This window comes from Rhinoderma darwinii, chromosome 2 (assembly GCF_050947455.1).
Source record: "Rhinoderma darwinii isolate aRhiDar2 chromosome 2, aRhiDar2.hap1, whole genome shotgun sequence".
NCBI lineage: Eukaryota > Metazoa > Chordata > Amphibia > Anura > Rhinodermatidae > Rhinoderma > Rhinoderma darwinii.
The window spans coordinates 93,974,602-93,994,279 of NC_134688.1; the positions used below are offsets into that span (position 1 = coordinate 93,974,602).

At 41.9% G+C, this 19,678-nt stretch overlaps 1 protein-coding gene across 2 annotated transcripts in view; it reads left to right on the forward strand.

The window, feature by feature from the left end:
- Positions 1–19,678, forward strand: part of DIP2B (disco interacting protein 2 homolog B) — a 222,923-nt gene that overhangs the window by 170,684 nt on the left and 32,561 nt on the right. For both annotated transcript variants that reach the window (XM_075851921.1, XM_075851922.1), the window contains exons 16-27: positions 244–363; positions 1,417–1,531; positions 2,669–2,808; positions 6,387–6,523; positions 9,204–9,284; positions 10,579–10,706; positions 11,487–11,601; positions 12,036–12,237; positions 12,621–12,730; positions 13,462–13,542; positions 13,642–13,765; positions 14,646–14,767. In XM_075851921.1, coding sequence (XP_075708036.1) covers positions 244–363; positions 1,417–1,531; positions 2,669–2,808; positions 6,387–6,523; positions 9,204–9,284; positions 10,579–10,706; positions 11,487–11,601; positions 12,036–12,237; positions 12,621–12,730; positions 13,462–13,542; positions 13,642–13,765; positions 14,646–14,767 — 1,475 coding nt within the window. The remainder of the gene's footprint in view (positions 1–243; positions 364–1,416; positions 1,532–2,668; positions 2,809–6,386; positions 6,524–9,203; positions 9,285–10,578; positions 10,707–11,486; positions 11,602–12,035; positions 12,238–12,620; positions 12,731–13,461; positions 13,543–13,641; positions 13,766–14,645; positions 14,768–19,678) is intronic.

Genomic DNA, 19,678 nt, shown 5'->3' on the forward strand with positions numbered 1-19,678 from the left:
TTGTCCGTTTATTATGTTAGAACCTGGAAGACAACGCTGGCAATTTTCCGCAAATTCCATTCTTCATCACGAGTGATTTATTTTTACTTCCGCAATTGTGTAAATGATGTGGCGCTGATAACTTGTCATTTAAGTTGATTTTTGTTCTGTTGGAACCAAGAGACGAAGGAAATCGATATTCTTTATGATGTACAGTACAGTGATAAAGCCATGAATACGTCTTTGTTGTTTCTTGCCTTTCAGCCAGGGTTGCTGTAGTGAAGTGCAGGGACTTGCACTGGGCAATGATTGCACATCGAGAACAGAAGGATATCAGTTTGGCCTCGCTTCGAATGCTCATTGTAACAGATGGAGCCAATCCATGTAAGTGTCATTGTGTTTTATGGTTATGAGAACCAGATTACAAAGAGCTAAACCACAATATTCACTAGGGATTGTTGATACTTGTTTATGTCTCAAGGTTGTACTTGAGGTTTTGCCACTATTGTAAAAGTCTTAAGATGCCATAATTCTATACATATTCATGTTCTATTAGGGCCTGTTCACATGGCGTATATTTGACGTGTTTTTCGGCACGTAAAACGCACTGAAAAATTTCATTAATACACTATTTAAAAGCTTTCCATTGACATAAATCAGTGTTTAAAAGAACGTTGCGTAAAAAAAGAAGCGTCAGCACGCCTAATTCCCATAGTCAATGGAAGTCCTAGTTACATGCCAAAACGTGATGAAAAAACGCCTGTAGGTTAAAAAAGCGCTTTACAAAAATGCTAGCGTTTTCTTACACATTTATACAACGTTTTTTTTTAGTGCCGTGTGGACAGGTCCTAAATGGGAGTCCTAATTGCGCAACAAAAAAAACTGCAGAAAGCGCACACAATGCGTCAAAAAAACGCTAGCGTATTTGAAACGTTTACACCGGGGTTTTTTTAACGCCGTGTGAAAAAGCCCTTATTAAAAGGGTTATCCCATCTGAATAACCCTTTCTCAAAACAAAGCCATCCCAGCTTAGTTGAATGCCGGATGTCCATCCACGGCCACACACCCGTAGATTTCGATAAATGGTATTGCATGTTCACTTTTGGATGAATTGCAATTGTTTAATACCTGGTTGTGACAAGTCCGCTCTTTCCAGCGGCTCTCTGTTCTGTCTTGTAAACGAAGGCTTCAATCGAGGACCTTCCTTCTACGATGTGTATATGCCCTAACAAGGCATATTAAAAAGTGTTGTCCTGACAGGACAACCCCTTTAAAGCACAAACCCACATACTGTATATTGGAAATTGTATGTACAATAAAAGAGATGCTAAACTAGAGCAGAGAGCATTGCAGACTGCATTACATTATATAACCCATTACACTTTATAACTCTTTAATGAACTTTATTTCTGTGTTTTTTATTTTTATTTTGTACAGGGTCCGTTTCATCCTGTGATGCTTTCCTGAGTTTGTTTCAAAATTATGGTCTTAAGCCTGAAGCGATTTGTCCATGTGCCACGTCACCAGAAGCCATGACCGTAGCCATCCGAAGGTATAGTTAAGAAAGATACTAATATTGATCACATTTATAGAGGGTCTTGATTACTTTTTAATGAAGTGTAATGTATGTACCCAGCTGAGATATGTAAGTCATGGCTTTAGAAATACAGACTGCTTCCCTTTTTTTTAATCTCAATGCCAGTCTGGCAACCAGTTGAATTTGGCCCTTAATTTCGAACTGGACAGTTACTATCCTTACTAACCGTAGTCAACGGTACATAGTTAAGATCCGTAAACAGCATGTCCCTAACAATAGGCCAGTCTCTAATGACCGCCAGCTTTAGGCTACATGCAAGCGATGCGTATTCCGTGCGGATTTGCCGGCGTAATACAGTACCTGCAAAGTAAATGAGATTTCAAGTAATCTGATCTACATACAAGTTGTGGAATGTTTCTGCACCTAAATTCACATGCGCTGTATATTTGAAAATCCGCAGCATGTCAATTTATCTTGCGTTTTCATCTTCGAGTAAAGCGCCAAAATCCGCAGCATTAATACTGCACCTATTTCCACATCAAAATGTAAAAACCGGACCTAAAGTACTGATTTTACCTGCGGAATTACCTTTGTATACCTGCGGTTCTAATGTAGATTTTCCACATCAAATTACGCAACAATGTGCATGTAATCTTAGGCTACATTTAGACGAATTTAGCCAACTTCGGACGTGAAAAACTGCAGTTTTTCACATCCACGGTGCATCTGTGCTGCACCAATGCGGGACGAGATATCACATCCCCCAAAGACTTGAGTCTATGGAGGGATGCGTGAAGCGCAAAAAAAATAGGACATGTCCTATTCTTTCGCAGACCCTTCACACGCTCCGTTGAAATAACGGTTGTGTGAAAGGCCTGATTGAAGTACATGAGTCCGTGTGATGGCCGTTGTTTTGACGGCTGTCACATGGACTACAAATACGATCATCTGAATGAGCAGCCGTAGGGATCAAACCTAATAAAAATGTTGAAGCTCTTTTTGGTTTGTATACTATATTATTTGTATGTTCTTTCAATTCTTTGTGGTTTAGTGCAAAAACTACATAAATCTACATCTTCAATTTATGCATAAGTACATATTAACCATCACATGTCATTTCTACTTATTGGATGAATTTTATTTTTAATTAAGACCTGGGATCCCTGGGGCGCCACTGCCTGGAAGAGCTATATTGTCTATGAGTGGGTTGAGTTATGGCGTTATCCGTGTAAACACGGAGGATAAGAACTCCGCTCTAACGGTGCAAGATGTCGGACATGTGATGCCTGGAGGTAAGTCTGGGCATTAATATTGTCTCAATATGTGGTTTAAACTAGCCGTATACATGACATTTTTTTTGTTAAAAATGATTTATCAGTGCTCAAAGCAGATCAGTCATTACTATATGTGGCACTATTTAAGGGCAGCATATTATAATGATAGGTCCACTAGGCTATTAAAGTGGTTAATAGCTGCTAAGATAGAATACAGCGGATAAGTCCAGTTAATAGCTGCTAAGATAGAATACAGCGGATGAGTCCAGTTATGAGCTGCTAAGATAAAATACAGCGGGTGAGTCCAGTTATTAGCTGCTAAGATAGAATACAGTGGATAAGTCCAGTTACAGTGAAGGAAATAAGTATTTGATCCCTTGCTGATTTTGTAAGTTTGCCCACTGTCAAAGACATGAACAGTCTAGAATTTTTAGGCTAGGTTAATTTTACCAGTGAGAGATAGATTATATAAAAAAAAAATCACATTGTCAAAATTATATATATTTATTTGCATTGTGCACAGAGAAATAAGTATTTGATCCCTTTGGCAAACAAGACTTGATACTTGGTGGCAAAACCCTTGTTGGCAAGCACAGCAGTCAGACGTTTTTTGTAGTTGATGATGAGGTTTGCACACATGTTAGATGGAATTTTGGCCCACTCCTCTTTGCAGATCATCTGTAAATCATTAAGATTTCGAGGCTGTCGCTTGGCGACTCGGATCTTAAGCTCCCTCCATAAGTTTTCGATGGGATTAAGGTCTGGAGACTGGCTAGGCCACTCCATGACCTTAATGTGCTTCTTTTTGAGCCACTCCTTTGTTGCCTTGGCTGTATGTTTCGGGTAATTGTCGTGCTGGAAGACCCAGCCACGAGCCATTTTTAATGTCCTGGTGGAGGGAAGGAGGTTGTCACTCAGGATTTGACGGTACATGGCTCCATCCATTCTCCCATTGATGCGGTGAAGTAGTCCTGTGCCCTTAGCAGAGAAACACCCCCAAAACATAATGTTTCCACCTCCATGCTTGACAGTGGGGACGGTGTTCTTTGGGTCATAGGCAGCATTTCTCTTCCTCCAAAAACGGCGAGTTGAGTTAATGCCAAAGAGCTTAATTTTAGTCTCATCTGACCACAGCACCTTCTCCCAATCACTCTCAGAATCATCCAGATGTTCATTTGCAAATTTCAGACGGGCCTGTACATGTGCCTTCTTGAGCAGGGGGTCCTTGCGGGCACTGCAGGATTTTAATCCATTACGGCGTAATGTGTTACCAATGGTTTTCTTGGTGACTGTGGTCCCAGCTGCCTTGAGATCATTAACAAGTCCCCCCCCCCCCCCCGTGTAGTTTTCGGCTGAGCTCTCACCTTCCTCAGGATTAAGGATACCCCACGAGGTGAGATTTTGCATGGAGCCCCAGATCGATGTCGATTGACAGTCATTTTGTATGTCTTCTATTTTCTTACTATTGCACCAACAGTTGTCTCCTTCTCACCCAGCGTCTTACTTACGGTTTTGTAGCCCATTCCAGCCTTGTGCAGGTCTATGATCTTGTCCCTGACATCCTTAGAAAGCTCTTTGGTCTTGCCCATGTTGTAGAGGTTAGAGTCAGACTGATTAATTGAGTCTGTGGACAGGAGTCTTTTATACAGGTGACCATGTAAGACAGCTGTCTTTAATGCAGGCACCAAGTTGATTTGGAGCGTGTAACTGGCCTGGAGGAGGCTGAACTCTTAATGGTTGGTAGGGGATCAAATACTTATTTCTCTGTGCATAATGCAAATAAATATATATAATTTTGACAATGTGATTTTTTTTTTAAATTTTTTTTTATATAATCTATCTCTCACTGGTAAAATTAACCTAGCCTAAAAATTCTAGACCTGTTCATGACTTTGACAGTGGACAAACTTACAAAATTAGCAAGGGATCAAATACTTATTTCCTCCACTGTATTAGCAGCTAAGATAGAATACAGCGGATGAGTCCAGTTATTAGCTGCTAAGATAGAATACAGGGTGTGAGTCCAGTTATTAGCTGCTAAGATAGAATACAGCGGATGAGTCCAGTTAATAGCTGCTAAGATAGAATACAGCGGATGAGTCCAGTTATTAGCCGCTAAGATAGAATACAGCGGATGAGTCCAGTTATTAGCTGCTAAGATAGAATACAGCGGATGAGTCCAGTTATTAGCTGCTAAGATAGAATACAGCGGACGAGTCCAGTTATTAGCTGCTAAGATAGAATACAGCGGATGAGTCCAGTTAATAGCTGCTAAGATAGAATACAGCGGATGAGTCCAGTTATGAGCTGCTAAGATAGAATACAGAGGGTGAGTCCAGTTATTAGCTGCTAAGATAGAATACAGCGGATGAGTCCAGTTATTAGCTGCTAAGATAAAATACAGCGGATGAGTCCAGTTATTAGCAGCTAAGATAGAATACAGCGGATGAGTCCAGTTATTAGCTGCTAAGATAGAATACAGGGGGTGAGTCCAGTTATTAGCCGCTAAGATAGAATACAGCGGGTGAGTCCAGTTATTAGCTGCTAAGATAGAATACAGCGGGTGAGTCCAGTTATTAGCTGCTAAGATAGAATACAGCGGGTGAGTCCAGTTATTAGCTGCTAAGATAGAATACAGCGGGTGAGTCCAGTTATTAGCTGCTAAGATAGAATACAGCGGGTGAGTCCAGTTATTAGCTGCTAAGATAGAATACAGCGGGTGAGTCCAGTTATTAGCTGCTAAGATAGAATACAGCGGGTGAGTCCAGTTATTAGCTGCTAAGATAGAATACAGCGGGTGAGTCCAGTTATTAGCTGCTAAGATAGAATACAGCGGGTGAGTCCAGTTATTAGCTGCTAAGATAGAATACAGCGGGTGAGTCCAGTTATAAGCTGCTAAGATAGAATACAGCGGACTAATGTTTGAGTCCGCTGTATTGATAAGAACACGCCCCCTGTCCCCTCACTAATGATTAATGGCTGCTGTGTGTACATGCAGATATGCAGGAGCCGGTAATTGGTGAGTGGGCAGAGGACCGGGCCCAAATACACTGGACTCATAACTCAGAGTCTGTTGTATTCTGTCTTCACAACTATTAACCAAACAGCACAATATATTTTTGAGCATAATAGCCCAGCGGACCTATCATAATATTCTTCCCATAGTGCAGCATATTGTCCAGGAGTCCAGATCTGCTTTAATAGTTTATACATGGCAATAATTGATATTCTATTTGAAAACCTATGACCAGTATGTTCAATGTGCCTGACCGTAAATGATTATTCATACCTTGTAAAATACATGCCATAGTTAGTCGATCTTAAAATATGTCTGGTAGATTTTTGTTAGAATTGTAAAAATATATATTTTTTATTTTTTATTTTTTTAAACCTTTATGAGGGTTCATTATGTATAGACTTTACATGGGCTCTGTTGGCATTCTTTTGGAAAATCTTTTCTACTTTTACCACCTTTAAATTTGTAATGATGTAACAAAAACTTAGAGCGTAAAATCATAAAAAATGTAACACTGAGCATATAATTACGTAAAAATAGAGCATGTTCCTGTCTGATTCCAGATACTCTGCTTTTTCAGGGGTAATGTGTATTGTAAAACCAGAAACTGTGCCGCAGTTATGTAAAACAGATGAGATTGGAGAAATCTGTGTGAGTTACAAAGGAGGCGGGATAAGTTATTACGGCCTCTCAGGAGTGACAAAGAATACGTTTGAGGTTTGTATACTTAAGTGTGTTTGCATGTGTCCCAGGACAAAACTATGACATGTTTCTGTATAATCAATGGTATTACATATGGCTAAAATACTAGAATAAAGGCCTACTAATAACTAGAATAAATGTCTGCTAATAACTAGAATGAAGGACAGCTAATAACTAGACTGAAGGACCGCTAATAACTAGACTGATGGACCGCTAATGACTAGACTGAAGGCCCGCTAATGACTAGACTGAAGGCCCGCTAATGACTAGACTGAAGGCCCGCTAATGACTAGACTGAAGGCCCGCTAATGACTAGACTGAAGGCCCGCTAATGACTAGACTGAAGGCCCGCTAATGACTAGACTGAAGGCCCGCTAATGACTAGACTGAAGGCCCGCTAATGACTAGACTGAAGGCCCGCTAATGACTAGACTGAAGGCCCGCTAATGACTAGACTGAAGGCCCGCTAATGACTAGACTGAAGGCCCGCTAATGACTAGACTGAAGGCCCGCTAATGACTAGACTGAAGGCCCGCTAATGACTAGACTGAAGGCCCGCTAATGACTAGACTGAAGGCCCGCTAATGACTAGACTGAAGGCCCGCTAATGACTAGACTGAAGGCCCGCTAATGACTAGACTGAAGGCCCGCTAATGACTAGACTGAAGGCCCGCTAATGACTAGACTGAAGGCCCGCTAATGACTAGACTGAAGGCCCGCTAATGACTAGACTGAAGGCCCGCTAATGACTAGACTGAAGGCCCGCTAATGACTAGACTGAAGGCCCGCTAATGACTAGACTGAAGGCCCGCTAATGACTAGACTGAAGGCCCGCTAATGACTAGACTGAAGGCCCGCTAATGACTAGACTGAAGGCCCGCTAATGACTAGACTGAAGGCCCGCTAATGACTAGACTGAAGGCCCGCTAATGACTAGACTGAAGGCCCGCTAATGACTAGACTGAAGGCCCGCTAATGACTAGACTGAAGGCCCGCTAATGACTAGACTGAAGGCCCGCTAATGACTAGACTGAAGGCCCGCTAATGACTAGACTGAAGGCCCGCTAATGACTAGACTGAAGGCCCGCTAATGACTAGACTGAAGGCCCGCTAATGACTAGACTGAAGGCCCGCTAATGACTAGACTGAAGGCCCGCTAATGACTAGACTGAAGGCCCGCTAATGACTAGACTGAAGGCCCGCTAATGACTAGACTGAAGGCCCGCTAATGACTAGACTGAAGGCCCGCTAATGACTAGACTGAAGGCCCGCTAATGACTAGACTGAAGGCCCGCTAATGACTAGACTGAAGGCCCGCTAATGACTAGACTGAAGGCCCGCTAATGACTAGACTGAAGGCCCGCTAATGACTAGACTGAAGGCCCGCTAATGACTAGACTGAAGGCCCGCTAATGACTAGACTGAAGGCCCGCTAATGACTAGACTGAAGGCCCGCTAATGACTAGACTGAAGGCCCGCTAATGACTAGACTGAAGGCCCGCTAATGACTAGACTGAAGGCCCGCTAATGACTAGACTGAAGGCCCGCTAATGACTAGACTGAAGGCCCGCTAATGACTAGACTGAAGGCCCGCTAATGACTAGACTGAAGGCCCGCTAATGACTAGACTGAAGGCCCGCTAATGACTAGACTGAAGGCCCGCTAATGACTAGACTGAAGGCCCGCTAATGACTAGACTGAAGGCCCGCTAATGACTAGACTGAAGGCCCGCTAATGACTAGACTGAAGGCCCGCTAATGACTAGACTGAAGGCCCGCTAATGACTAGAATGGACTACTAAATTCTGAATTGTATTTATCTTCTGGCATTCTGAAAAGATTCCATTAAATGTATTAGTGCTTCTAAAGATGTACTGTGTTGGAGAGTCCAAGCCTCTTTTGGGGGGATTGCTGGGCATCCCAGCTTACGGTCCCCCCAATTATTATATCTTCTGATATAAGCCTATGATTTAAAGGAGTCTTCTAGGGACAAAAAAATAAAATTTGCTAAGATGTGAAAATAGGAATATATTTACCTGCTTACTTTTAGAGTTCCTCACTATTTCCACACTGCTATTGTTTTCTGTTTACACTCCTCCCTGATATCAGATTTTCCTAAAAAAAAAAAAAAAAGCAGTGCCCGCAAATGACAGAATAGGTTTTTAAATTTCGGCACCTGGGACACATGTTCTGTGTTAAATCACACTAAATCAAACAAATATTTTTAAATGAATGATGAATTGAAAAGTCTATAAGAAAGTTGAAGAACCTATACACTTATTAAGCTTCATTTACATACAACCGGAAAACCGATTTATGTGGTTCCTAACACTCAAACAAAGTCCAAAACTATATATGTTGTTCTGTTGTTTCCGATAATGATCTTTCAAGTTCTCTGTAATAAGTAGTTTTATGGTAAAAATAAAAAGCCAATAGGCTTTGTATCTGTGATTTTGAACATTAGATAGAAACTCAGATTTGAGAGCTTTCATGTACATCTGTGAATGCTAGTATGATCCCAGCAGTCCTGCAGTGTGACATCAGTCCATGCTCAGTGACTTAGTACTGTGTGAATAAGCGGCTTGCAGTGTGTCTTGAAAGTCCTACTCACCTCCCAGTATAGCTTATACATTTGATCCCTCTATCTGGAACTTTTTGGTGAAGCAATTCATTTATTGTAGATTTTTTTTTTCCAGGTTTTACCGGTTGGTGCCACAGGGACCCCAATTGGGGAAACACCATTTACCAGGACCGGCTTATTGGGCTTTGTAGGACCTGTAAGTGCTGAATTAAAACAGTTGCTATTGGTGTAGATAATACAATCCTATCACAGTTTTTGTGTTTTGTTTAAGCAAATGTAACAACTTATGGCTACAAATTTTTTACTATAAGGCCTAGTTCACACTGAGTATGTTGCAGGCTGAAAAAATCTTTCAAGGAATTTTGAGGCAGATTTTGACCTGCCTGCGCTTTTTTGCCCCGGCTTTCGCTGTGTTTTTCCCAGAGTTTTTCGCCCGCAGTCCTCAATGGAAAAACTCCTATTGATTTTAATGGGAGGTCAGAGGCGGAACCGCAGCAAAAAAGGACAAGGAAATGGTTTCCGTTTGTTTTCTTTCTGTAAGGTTTCCATGTTTTCTACGGAAACAATAGCGCAGTCGACTGCGCTATTGTTTCCACTAAAAAAGACCAGAAACCTTGCGGAACAGAAACCATTAGCAACGGAATCATTATTGAAATCAATGGTAATTCAAACGGAAGCTGTGGTTTCCGTTTGGCTTTTCCGTTCATGGGTTCCTCTGACTGAAAGGTCTAGCGAACCCATTCACAGAAACCGATGGTGATGTGAACACAGCCTAAGGCTTCGTTCACATCTGCGTTGGGGTCCTGTTCTGACGTTCCGTCTGAGGTTTCCGTCAGAACAGGACCTTGAGCAGACACAACCTGACACCGACGGAAACCAGAGGTTTCCATCACCATTGATTTCAATGGTGACGGATCTGGTGCCCATGGTTTCCGTTTGTGTCTGTTGTGCACCGGACCCGTCGTTTTGCCAGAAGCTATAGCGTAGTCGACTACGCTATTGCTTCTGGAAAAATGACTGGTCCGGTGCACAACAGACACAAACGGAAACCATGGGCACCGGATCCGTCACCATTGAAATCAATGGTGATGGAAACGGAAACCTCTGGTTTCCGTCTGCGTCAGGTTGTGTCTGCTCAGGGTCCCGTTCTGACGGAAACCTCAGACGGAACGTCAGAACAGGACCCCAACGCAGATAATAACGAAGCCTAAGACATGAACAGTACAATTATTTGTGTGTTATTAGTTCAATTAGAATGTGTTTGTCTATAAATGTGAATTAGATAACAACCAAAACAAACAAACCACGTTTTTTAGTAATCCATGCAGAAATCCAGGTATTTTTTTTTGCAATTTTGTCCTCATTGACATGCAGTACTGCAGTAAAGATTTTTGTGATAAGTATCCCGAATACACGCTTGCCCTATCTCAGGTTTTCTTGTGTTTTTCAACTTAAAAAAAAATAATGATTTTTTTTTATTCTTCTTCCAGGGTAACCTTGTATTTGTAGTTGGAAAAATGGATGGGACATTGTTGGTTAGTGGAAGGCGGCACAATTCAGACGACATTGTAGCAACTGCGTTAGCTGTGGAAGCACTTAAAACCCTGTACAGAGGAAGGTAGGGCATACTTATGTTCCAGTGTGTTAAGTGTCATTTATGTTTACATTGTGATGACATTTTCTGCATATGGTTGTGATAAAACTTGGATAATTCTGCCTCAAAACAGAAAAGCATTAGAAATTCCACCCAATCAATTGTCCCCTCGTGAGATTGGTTGAAAATTCTTCACAAATCAGTCAGACCTGAAAAAACAAAGTGACATAGGCTTTCTTTGTCACTTTCAGTAGTCTCTAAGAGACATTCACAGGTAAAGCCACCATCTCCGCAGAGGGTATGTGAGTGGAAGTATTGGCATAGGTGCCTGATGCTGCTCCTCACCACTTGTCAAAATAATAGCCACATCTATCACTGGAATTATAATAATGTTTTCTTCATAAATACAGCAGTCTGGACCTAGTAACCAAATTAAAAGACTGTAAAGCAGATATATCAATATTGTCTTAAATTTAGACAGCTTAAAACTAGACTTAAGAAGGCAAAAAAAATGCACCAAATGTATCACAGTGGCTCACGCCGTATGGTAAATCTGGTGCATCCTGCTAGACACATTAGCCTAACTGTACACCACCTTTTGGTTGGTTTACCTTAGACTATTTTTTTTCACCAAAGCTAAGCCCTTGTTTCTGCTAAGCCACTTGTCTAGTGAGGCGCAAAAAAGTGTCTAAAACACATAAAAAATGTGGAGCGCGGCATGTGCGCAATTTGAGCCAGAATTATGGCGCACTATGAATAGTAAATATGTCCCATTGTGTTTACGTGTTGTTGTATTTGTTTTAGGATTGCTGTGTTTTCTGTCACGGTGTTCTATGATGAACGCATTGTAGTGGTAGCAGAGCAGCGTCCTGATGCTTCCGAGGAGGATTCATTCCAGTGGATGAGTCGTGTGCTGCAGGTATTGTTGGCTGATATGTTTTTAATTTCAAAAGTCATGCTCAAAGTTCAAAGCCAGCAGTAGTGACTGAGTATAAGGGTACTTTTTGGGGAGCGGGAGGCATATTATCAGATGGCTTTACTATTGAAAGATTAATTAGGCCCTGTTCACATCTGCGTTCGGCATTGCATTGTTCTTCTCTGTCAGTGGAGCAGAGACAACCGGCGCCCGACAGAACCCATTGTTTTTAATGGGTTTCTATTGGGGTGTCTCTGGGTGAGCCGGAAAGAATAGCGCAGCAAGCTTTCCGATATTTTTGGCAGCATGTGCAACAGAGGTCCCTAACGGAGCCTCCAACGCAGACGTGAACAGGGCCTTACTGCTTTGCACTGTGTATATAGTTTTATATTGAAATGTTGTACTATTTACTGATGTTTTTATCTTTTCTGAATTAGGCCATTGATAGTATCCACCAAGTGGGAGTTTACTGCCTTGCCCTTGTTCCTGCAAACACATTGCCAAAAACTCCACTTGGAGGAATCCACTTATCTCAAACTAAACAGCACTTTTTAGATGGCACCTTACATCCATGTAATATACTCATGTGTCCTCACACGTGTGTAACCAACCTGCCAAAGCCAAGGCAGAAACAGCCAGGTAAATATTAACATTTTCTTCAATGTTATATTGAACAAATTGAACAGCAGCAAGGGCATCAGGACTTGTTTTAGGTCAAAGAAAAAAATCTTTCACTCCTGTAGAACCCAACTCCCATTTCTATCTCAAACAAATTTTGGCGTGGGTGAAGGAAACCTTCTATAATTTTAGATTTTGACCAAAATTTCTTGACATCTTTGACCGTATTTATGGCAAGCATTCATGGGCAGGCTGAGCTTTCTATGACTGCTATAAAAGTGACCGCTCTTACTGCTGCAGTCTTTTGCCGAACCCCTAAGTTCCCCTTAATTTGTATGTAAATGGACTGTTAGTCTTTATAAACCTTCTAAAGTGTAATTTATATGTTTCCCTCTACATCGTAGGAGTTGGCCCAGCATCTGTGATGGTTGGTAATCTGGTTGCAGGGAAAAGAATTGCTCAGGCCTCAGGTAGAGATCTTGGACAGATAGAAGAAAATGATTTGGTGAAAAAGGTAAAATATTGTTTGTTTGTAGAGGAAAAATAAGCAGTACATAGTTAATGCGGGTGTCTCCCGAAAACAACCTCCTTTTTTTTTTTTTTTCAGCTGTTATTAAATTAATGGCCAAACATGTAATGTATGGAAGGCCGAGTTTGCCACAAGGGAGACGCTCTTATAGAGTAGCTCTCTATTCTGACTTATAGAGGGGGGGTCCCGAGCAGACCTAATAGGACATATGGGCAGGGGTTGTCTTTATGAATGTCATCAAATGTACAATCTTTACCATATTTGTCAGACCCATTTGTTGACTTTTACACAGATTAGGAAAAAGCATACTTTTTTTTTACCATGGGGCTTTTGGGTGGTTTGCCGCTGTATGGAATATACGTCACAGGCATACGTTTAACGTATAAGTCATGGGCTTTTTAATGGCTTTTCATGATGTATACGTTAAACGCATATTATTATAGCCCATAGACTATAATGGCCCTGTTTAATGGATATTTCATGAACTCTCATGACCCCAGTTAATGACGTATACATTAAATGGATCCCATAATAGTCTTTGGTGATGGATGCCACTGCTTCAGCATCCGTTACAACCTAAGTTTAACATATACTTTGCAAGCATTGCCCGGCGCATATACGTCAAACGTAGTGCAATAAACTTGATGTGAAGGGGGACTAAAACTTATGTCGTTCTTAAAACGTATTCTTGACCTGTTATATTTTGCCATTAACAGCACCAATATTTGTCTGAAATACTGCAATGGAGAGCCCAAACCACACCTGAGCACATTCTCTTCATACTACTCAATGCAAAGGTATTTGTGACAGATTTCTGGTGTAGTGTTTTGGGATTTCTGTGGTTAATCTGAAATCTTGATTCTTCGTTATCGACATGTTGATTACTTTGTTTTTAGGGAACAGCCGTATGTACTGCTTCCTGTTTACAGCTTCATAAGAGAGCGGAGAGAATAGCTGCCACCCTGGTGGATAAAGGGCATCTGAACGCTGGGGATAACGTAGTACTTCTTTATCCTCCTGGTGAGTGTCTAATCTATAGCTATAGACATGGACAAACTATCTGGTCACTTGAAGTAGTAAACACATGGATTCCTTTTTATTTTTTTGACCTGGGCTGAATAATCACCTTGTCTTTAGGGAATATGTAAATAAAATTGCTTGTGACTGGTTGAGGTGTCAAGATCCATTTTTTTTTGTGTGTATTACACTTGTTGATGTATTGATGTACCTGCGTGATTAACTATTGAAAGGTTTAGCCCCTCAGCTATGTGGAGTAATACAGTTATAATCACCTTGTTAAAAATACAGTAAAATGGTTCAGGACCGGCGAGGTACCAAATTAATAATTGCCCTAGTTCCCACTGGATGTGCATCCTTTGTCCAATTTCCTGCCAATCCCGCTGATTTTTTTCCGTAGATTAACAGGAATTCTGGAAAATTTAATTTCTCATTAACATTTCAAGTCTTGAGTTATTACTGTCCCCACTATATCTTGAGAAAATGACAGGGCTTGGCAGTAAATTTTTTCACCCAACTCCCAAAAAGGGGCGAATATTATAGTCACTTAGTTGACTTTGCTCTAAATAAGGTGGATATAAACTGACCATGGGAATACTAAATTTATTATAACTAGTGCTTGTAGCTCCAAAAGAGTTGCAGGTTGACTATTCTTACATAAATAATTCACCATAGATTCGAAAAATTTAATTTTTAGGCATAGAGGAGATAATGATAACATGGTTATATATGAGTTGTTGCTACATATCTTTTAACATTATATTGGACCGGCTTTAAATCAAAAAGATAACCAGTCCGAGCCAGTGTGCGACATTGATGAACAATGTAAAGCTCCTGTTTATACGTTAAGACCACACTTTCTTTCTTTCTTCATCATTTACAGGCATTGAGCTGATTGCTGCATTTTATGGCTGTTTATATGCTGGTTGTATTCCTGTTACTGTCCGGCCACCTCACGCTCAGAACCTCTCGGCCACCTTACCCACAGTCCGGATGATTGTAGATGTAAGTCACTTGTCATCTAAGGTTCACGTATAGTAGGTCTGAATAGTTTTACACCTTCTGTCATTTGCTCAGTTAAAGATTAACCGTGGTTTCAGGAAACTTTTGAATTGTCATAGTGATGTGTTAGAAGTTTTGTTTCAACAAGTTTTATTGAGATTTTACAATAAAAATAGATAAATGCAAACCTTTTACGCAAAAAATTCATATGCAACAAGCATCATATACAGCAATGAACCAGAACAGGTATCACAGAGTTTCAGCAAGGGAAATAATACCAAATAATAACTGTAAGTAGTAGAAGAAGAAAAATGGGGGGGGGGGGGGGGACCGGAAGGGGTATAGGGACAAGTCGGTCAGAGGTGTGGAAATAGATTACAATTCAGTAATCGTGGTGATGGGTACATGAGGGTAGGCGTATCTGATCCAGGGCTGCCAAAGTTTCTCAAACTTAGGAATCTTGTCGAGTAAAATGTTTGTGAGCTTTTCATTAATAAATATTTGATCCATTCTGGATTTGACATCCGCAAAAGTAACAGAGCGTTTTTTCCAGGAGTGGGCAATAGTCATTTTGGCAGCTAGAAGAATGTAGGAAAATAGCTGAAATTGTGCATGTGTAAGCTCGGGGGGTTTGAGATGGAGAACTAATTTGGGATCCTTTCGAAGAATTATACCAAATAAGCTCTGAATGAGGCCAAAAACACTGCTCCAGAATCTAGTGAGCTTAGGACAGGACCACCATATCTGGAGCATGTCGCCGGGTGAGGGGCAACCACGGAAGCAGGAGGCAGAATAAGTAGGAAATGCATGTGCCATTTGGCTAGGGACTAAGTACCACCGCATCATGACTTTATAGGCAGACTCCATAATAGTCGTGTTAATGGAGCAGTGTGAAACTGTGCACCAAATAGCACGCCAATCTGCTGGTTCAATCGTTGTCACTGAAGTGACAATAGAGTAAAAAATACCTTTTATTTGTAACTCACTAAAAACAGGGGAAAATCACCACCGTGAAAAGCCCCACCGTGTGTATTAAAAACGTATTAAACATAAAACACTGTTACGTTTCATGAACATAGCACAGTGTTTTTGCAGATATGCATACGGGATCAGCATTAATATTGGGCACAACAATAGTTTGAATCCCAGGTACACACCAGGGTCCGACATTGACACACCGGAAGCTCCCAGTGCTGGGTATAACACAATGCTATCGTTCCCTATGCTAAAAATCCCTTAATCAAAAAGACCCTACGCGTTTCAAATACTTATCCTCAAGGGTCTGTGTCTTGGTCACTCTGGCCCGATTGCCAGCGATATATATTTACAGCAGCAGATATTCTGCTGTACATCACGGAAGGATGCTCGCATTGATGTCCGCGGCATACTTCGTAACGGGGCTATGAGTTGCTTTAAACACCTAGATCCACCCCCTGTTCTCGGCAGCGCTAACCGACCCAGCCAATCACATGCGTCCCCCCGAATTCGTGACGCCTGTCCATGTGACTCCCGGCCGTCAGCTGACAACCCGGAACCATCATCGACCTCATCAAGAAGAACACGCAGGCGCAGTGGAAGCCACGGACGTATCGCCCATGCTGCCAGAGCCAGCGATAAAGGAGGGAGTATAACGATATGGGATATAGGATATTGGTTTTACGGATCAGTTCCAAGCCGCAAAAAGACTGCCTTTAAAACCAACTCTTCCAATGTAAGTACACATTGAAAGGATAAGTGCGATGTCCCTCATATTGTAAAGTATTGATTACACACAAGATGACCCACTGGCCATATCAATTCGCTTGAAAGCCACCTTTCGAAGAAAAACAGCCATATGGACTTGGCTGCCCGATAATGGATGATATAACTGTATGTTCATATAAAGCACGTATAGTTTGTCTGTTCATTTAAACCCACTGGTTGTGTACATGCCAATCTGTAAATCCATTGGGCTTCTTTGCGTAGAATGAGATTGTCCCAATCGCCTCCCCGTTTGGGTGGTCTTATAAGTTCAATTGCTTGAAACTTTAAACATTCTGCATGACCCTGGTGTTTGGCATGTACATGTTTGGATATCGGAGTATCCCTTGTATGGACAATATCTCCGACATGCTCCCTTATCCGGCGCTGAAATTGTCGCATCGTTTTGCCCACATAGTTTAAAGAGGCTCTGTCACCAGATTTTGCAACCCCTATCTGCTATTGCAGCAGATCGGCGCTGCAATGTAGATTACAGTAACGTTTTTATTTTTAAAAAACGAGCATTTTTGGCCAAGTTATGACCATTTTCGTATTTATGCAAATGAGGCTTGCAAAAGTACAACTGGGCGTGTTGAAAAGTAAAAGTACAACTGGGCGTGTATTATGTGCGTACATCGGGGCGTGTTTACTACTTTTACTAGCTGGGCGTTGTGTATAGAAGTATCATCCACTTCTCTTCACAACGCCCAGCTTCTGGCAGTGCAGCACTGTGACGTCACTCACAGGTCCTGCATCGTGTCGGCACCAGAGGCTACAGATGATTCTGCAGCAGCATCGGCGTTTGCAGGTAAGTCGATGTAGCTACTTACCTGCAAACGCTGGTGCTGCTGCAGAATCAAGTGTAGCCTCTGGTGCCGACACGATGCAGGACCTGTGAGTGACGTCACAGTGCTGCACTGCCAGAAGCTGGGCGTTGTGAAGAGAAGTGGATGATACTTCTCGTCAGAACGCCCAGCTAGTAAAAGTAGTAAACACGCCCCGATGTACGCACATAATACACGCCCAGTTGTACTTTTACTTTTCAACACACCCAGTTGTACTTTTGCAAACCTCATTTGCATAAATACGAAAATGGTCATAACTTGGCCAAAAATGCTCGTTTTTTAAAAATAAAAACGTTACTGTAATCTACATTGCAGCGCCTATCTGCTGCAATAGCAGATAGGGGCTGCAAAATCTGGTGACAGAGCCTCTTTAAGGGGCATGGGCATGTAATCGGGTAAACCACCCCTGCTGTTTTGCAATTGACAAAATCACGAATGTCGTACTCCTCTTTTGTGACGACACTCCTGAACTTGTTTCCCCTTAAGATGAAGTCACAAGCCTTACAGCTACCGCATCTATATGTGCCCGGTATTTGTCTATCCAGCCATGTGCCCTTTGATGTGATAGGCTCAAAACAGCTGTGCATAACTCTATCCCTAATGTTTTTTCCTCTCCTAAACGTGACTGAAGGCCATAATCAATCGTTGTCCCCAAATCCCACTGCCATCTATCAACATATGTATGAGTATCTGGGGTTGGATTACTGAGGAGCCATTTGTACAGTATGGATATCACACCTCTAGAGGTAGGGCATGTTTCGCAGATTCTCTTGAACTGAGAAAAAGAATCAGATTCAGCTTTGTTGCTGAGGAGAGAATTAATCCAGTTCTTGAGCTGTAGATATCGAAACAACTCATCATTGGGGATTTGTTTCGAAGTTCGAAGATCGTAGAACGAGAGAATCCGAGAGTGGGTGGGTGAAAGAAGGTGGTGAACCCTTAGTATACCATGAGACCACCACCAGTTAGAGGCCTGACAATTGTCTGCTCCTGGGGAGAAAAGGGGGTTATGCCACAAGGAGATGAGGGGCAGGTGGGGAGAGATTAATCTGCTAGAATATTTGATATTGTCTCAAACCGATAAAATATGTGTGAGAGAGGGGGTAAGAAGGGTAGAGCGTAAGGGGGGGGGGGTATCCATGCCAAAGATTGGATAGGGGTGGGTGCTACCTTTGGAATATCCAGGTACACCCGAAGAGGAATGTTCGCAGTCACGTGTAATCTAGCCAATGGTGCTATCATAGCTGCTTGGTTATACTTAGAAATATTTGGAATGCTTAAACCCCTGTCCTGTTTCAAAGAGAATAGGGTGGACCTGGATATCCTAGGACGCGTCCCATGCCAAATAAATGAAAAAATACGACTTTGAAGGAGGCGTAATATGTGTGGTGGGACTTTAATTGGCAGGGTTTGAAACTGATATAAAAGTTCGGGAAGGATAGTCATTTTGACCGCATGTATGCCTCCAATCCGGGATTGATATGTAGATTGACATAACACCAGAGAGGGGGTGAGAGTACGGATAAGGAAAGGATAATTGGCAGAATATAGCTGGTCGTAGGAGGGGGTTAGGTGTATGCCTAGGTATTCCAGTGATTGTTTGGCCCATTGAAAGGAGAAGTGACTACGAAGTGAATGTATGGCTTCAGAGGGAAGATTAATGTTTAATGCTACAGATTTGGAGGGGTTTATAGTGAGGCCAGATATGGAGGCAAAATCGGATAGAGTGTTCATTATGTTGGGAAGGGAAATATTGGGTTGGGAGAGTATTATCAGCATATCATCAGTAAAAAGGGATAATTTATGGTGCATGCCCGCTAGTTCCAATCCCCTGATATTCAGTTTTTGGGGAATCATCATGGCCAGGGGCTCAAGAGCCAGGATGAATAAGATTGGAGAGAGGGCATCCCTGTCTCGTGCATCGTTCGATATTAAAAGGATCAGAATGATAACTGGCATAACAAACTTTGGCCGTTGGGGTAGAATAGAGGGCATGCACCCAGGACATAAAGTAGTGTTGGAAACACCACTTGCCCAAGGCGAAATCCATGTAGGACCAGGAAACAGTATTGAAGGCCTTTTGTATATCAAGCGAGAGGAGCATCGATGCCACATTTCTCTTACGGGCCATATGGATCAGGGATATAACTCGCTTGGTGCAGTCGCTAGTCTACCCGGGACAAAGCCAGCTTGGTCCCCATGGATAAGCGTGTCGAGGAAGCGGTTAATCCGGGTCGCTAATATTTTGCTCAGGAGTTTAATGTCGGTATTTAATAGGGATATTGGTCTGTAGTTGGCAATATGAAGGGAGTCTTTTTGAGGTTTGGGA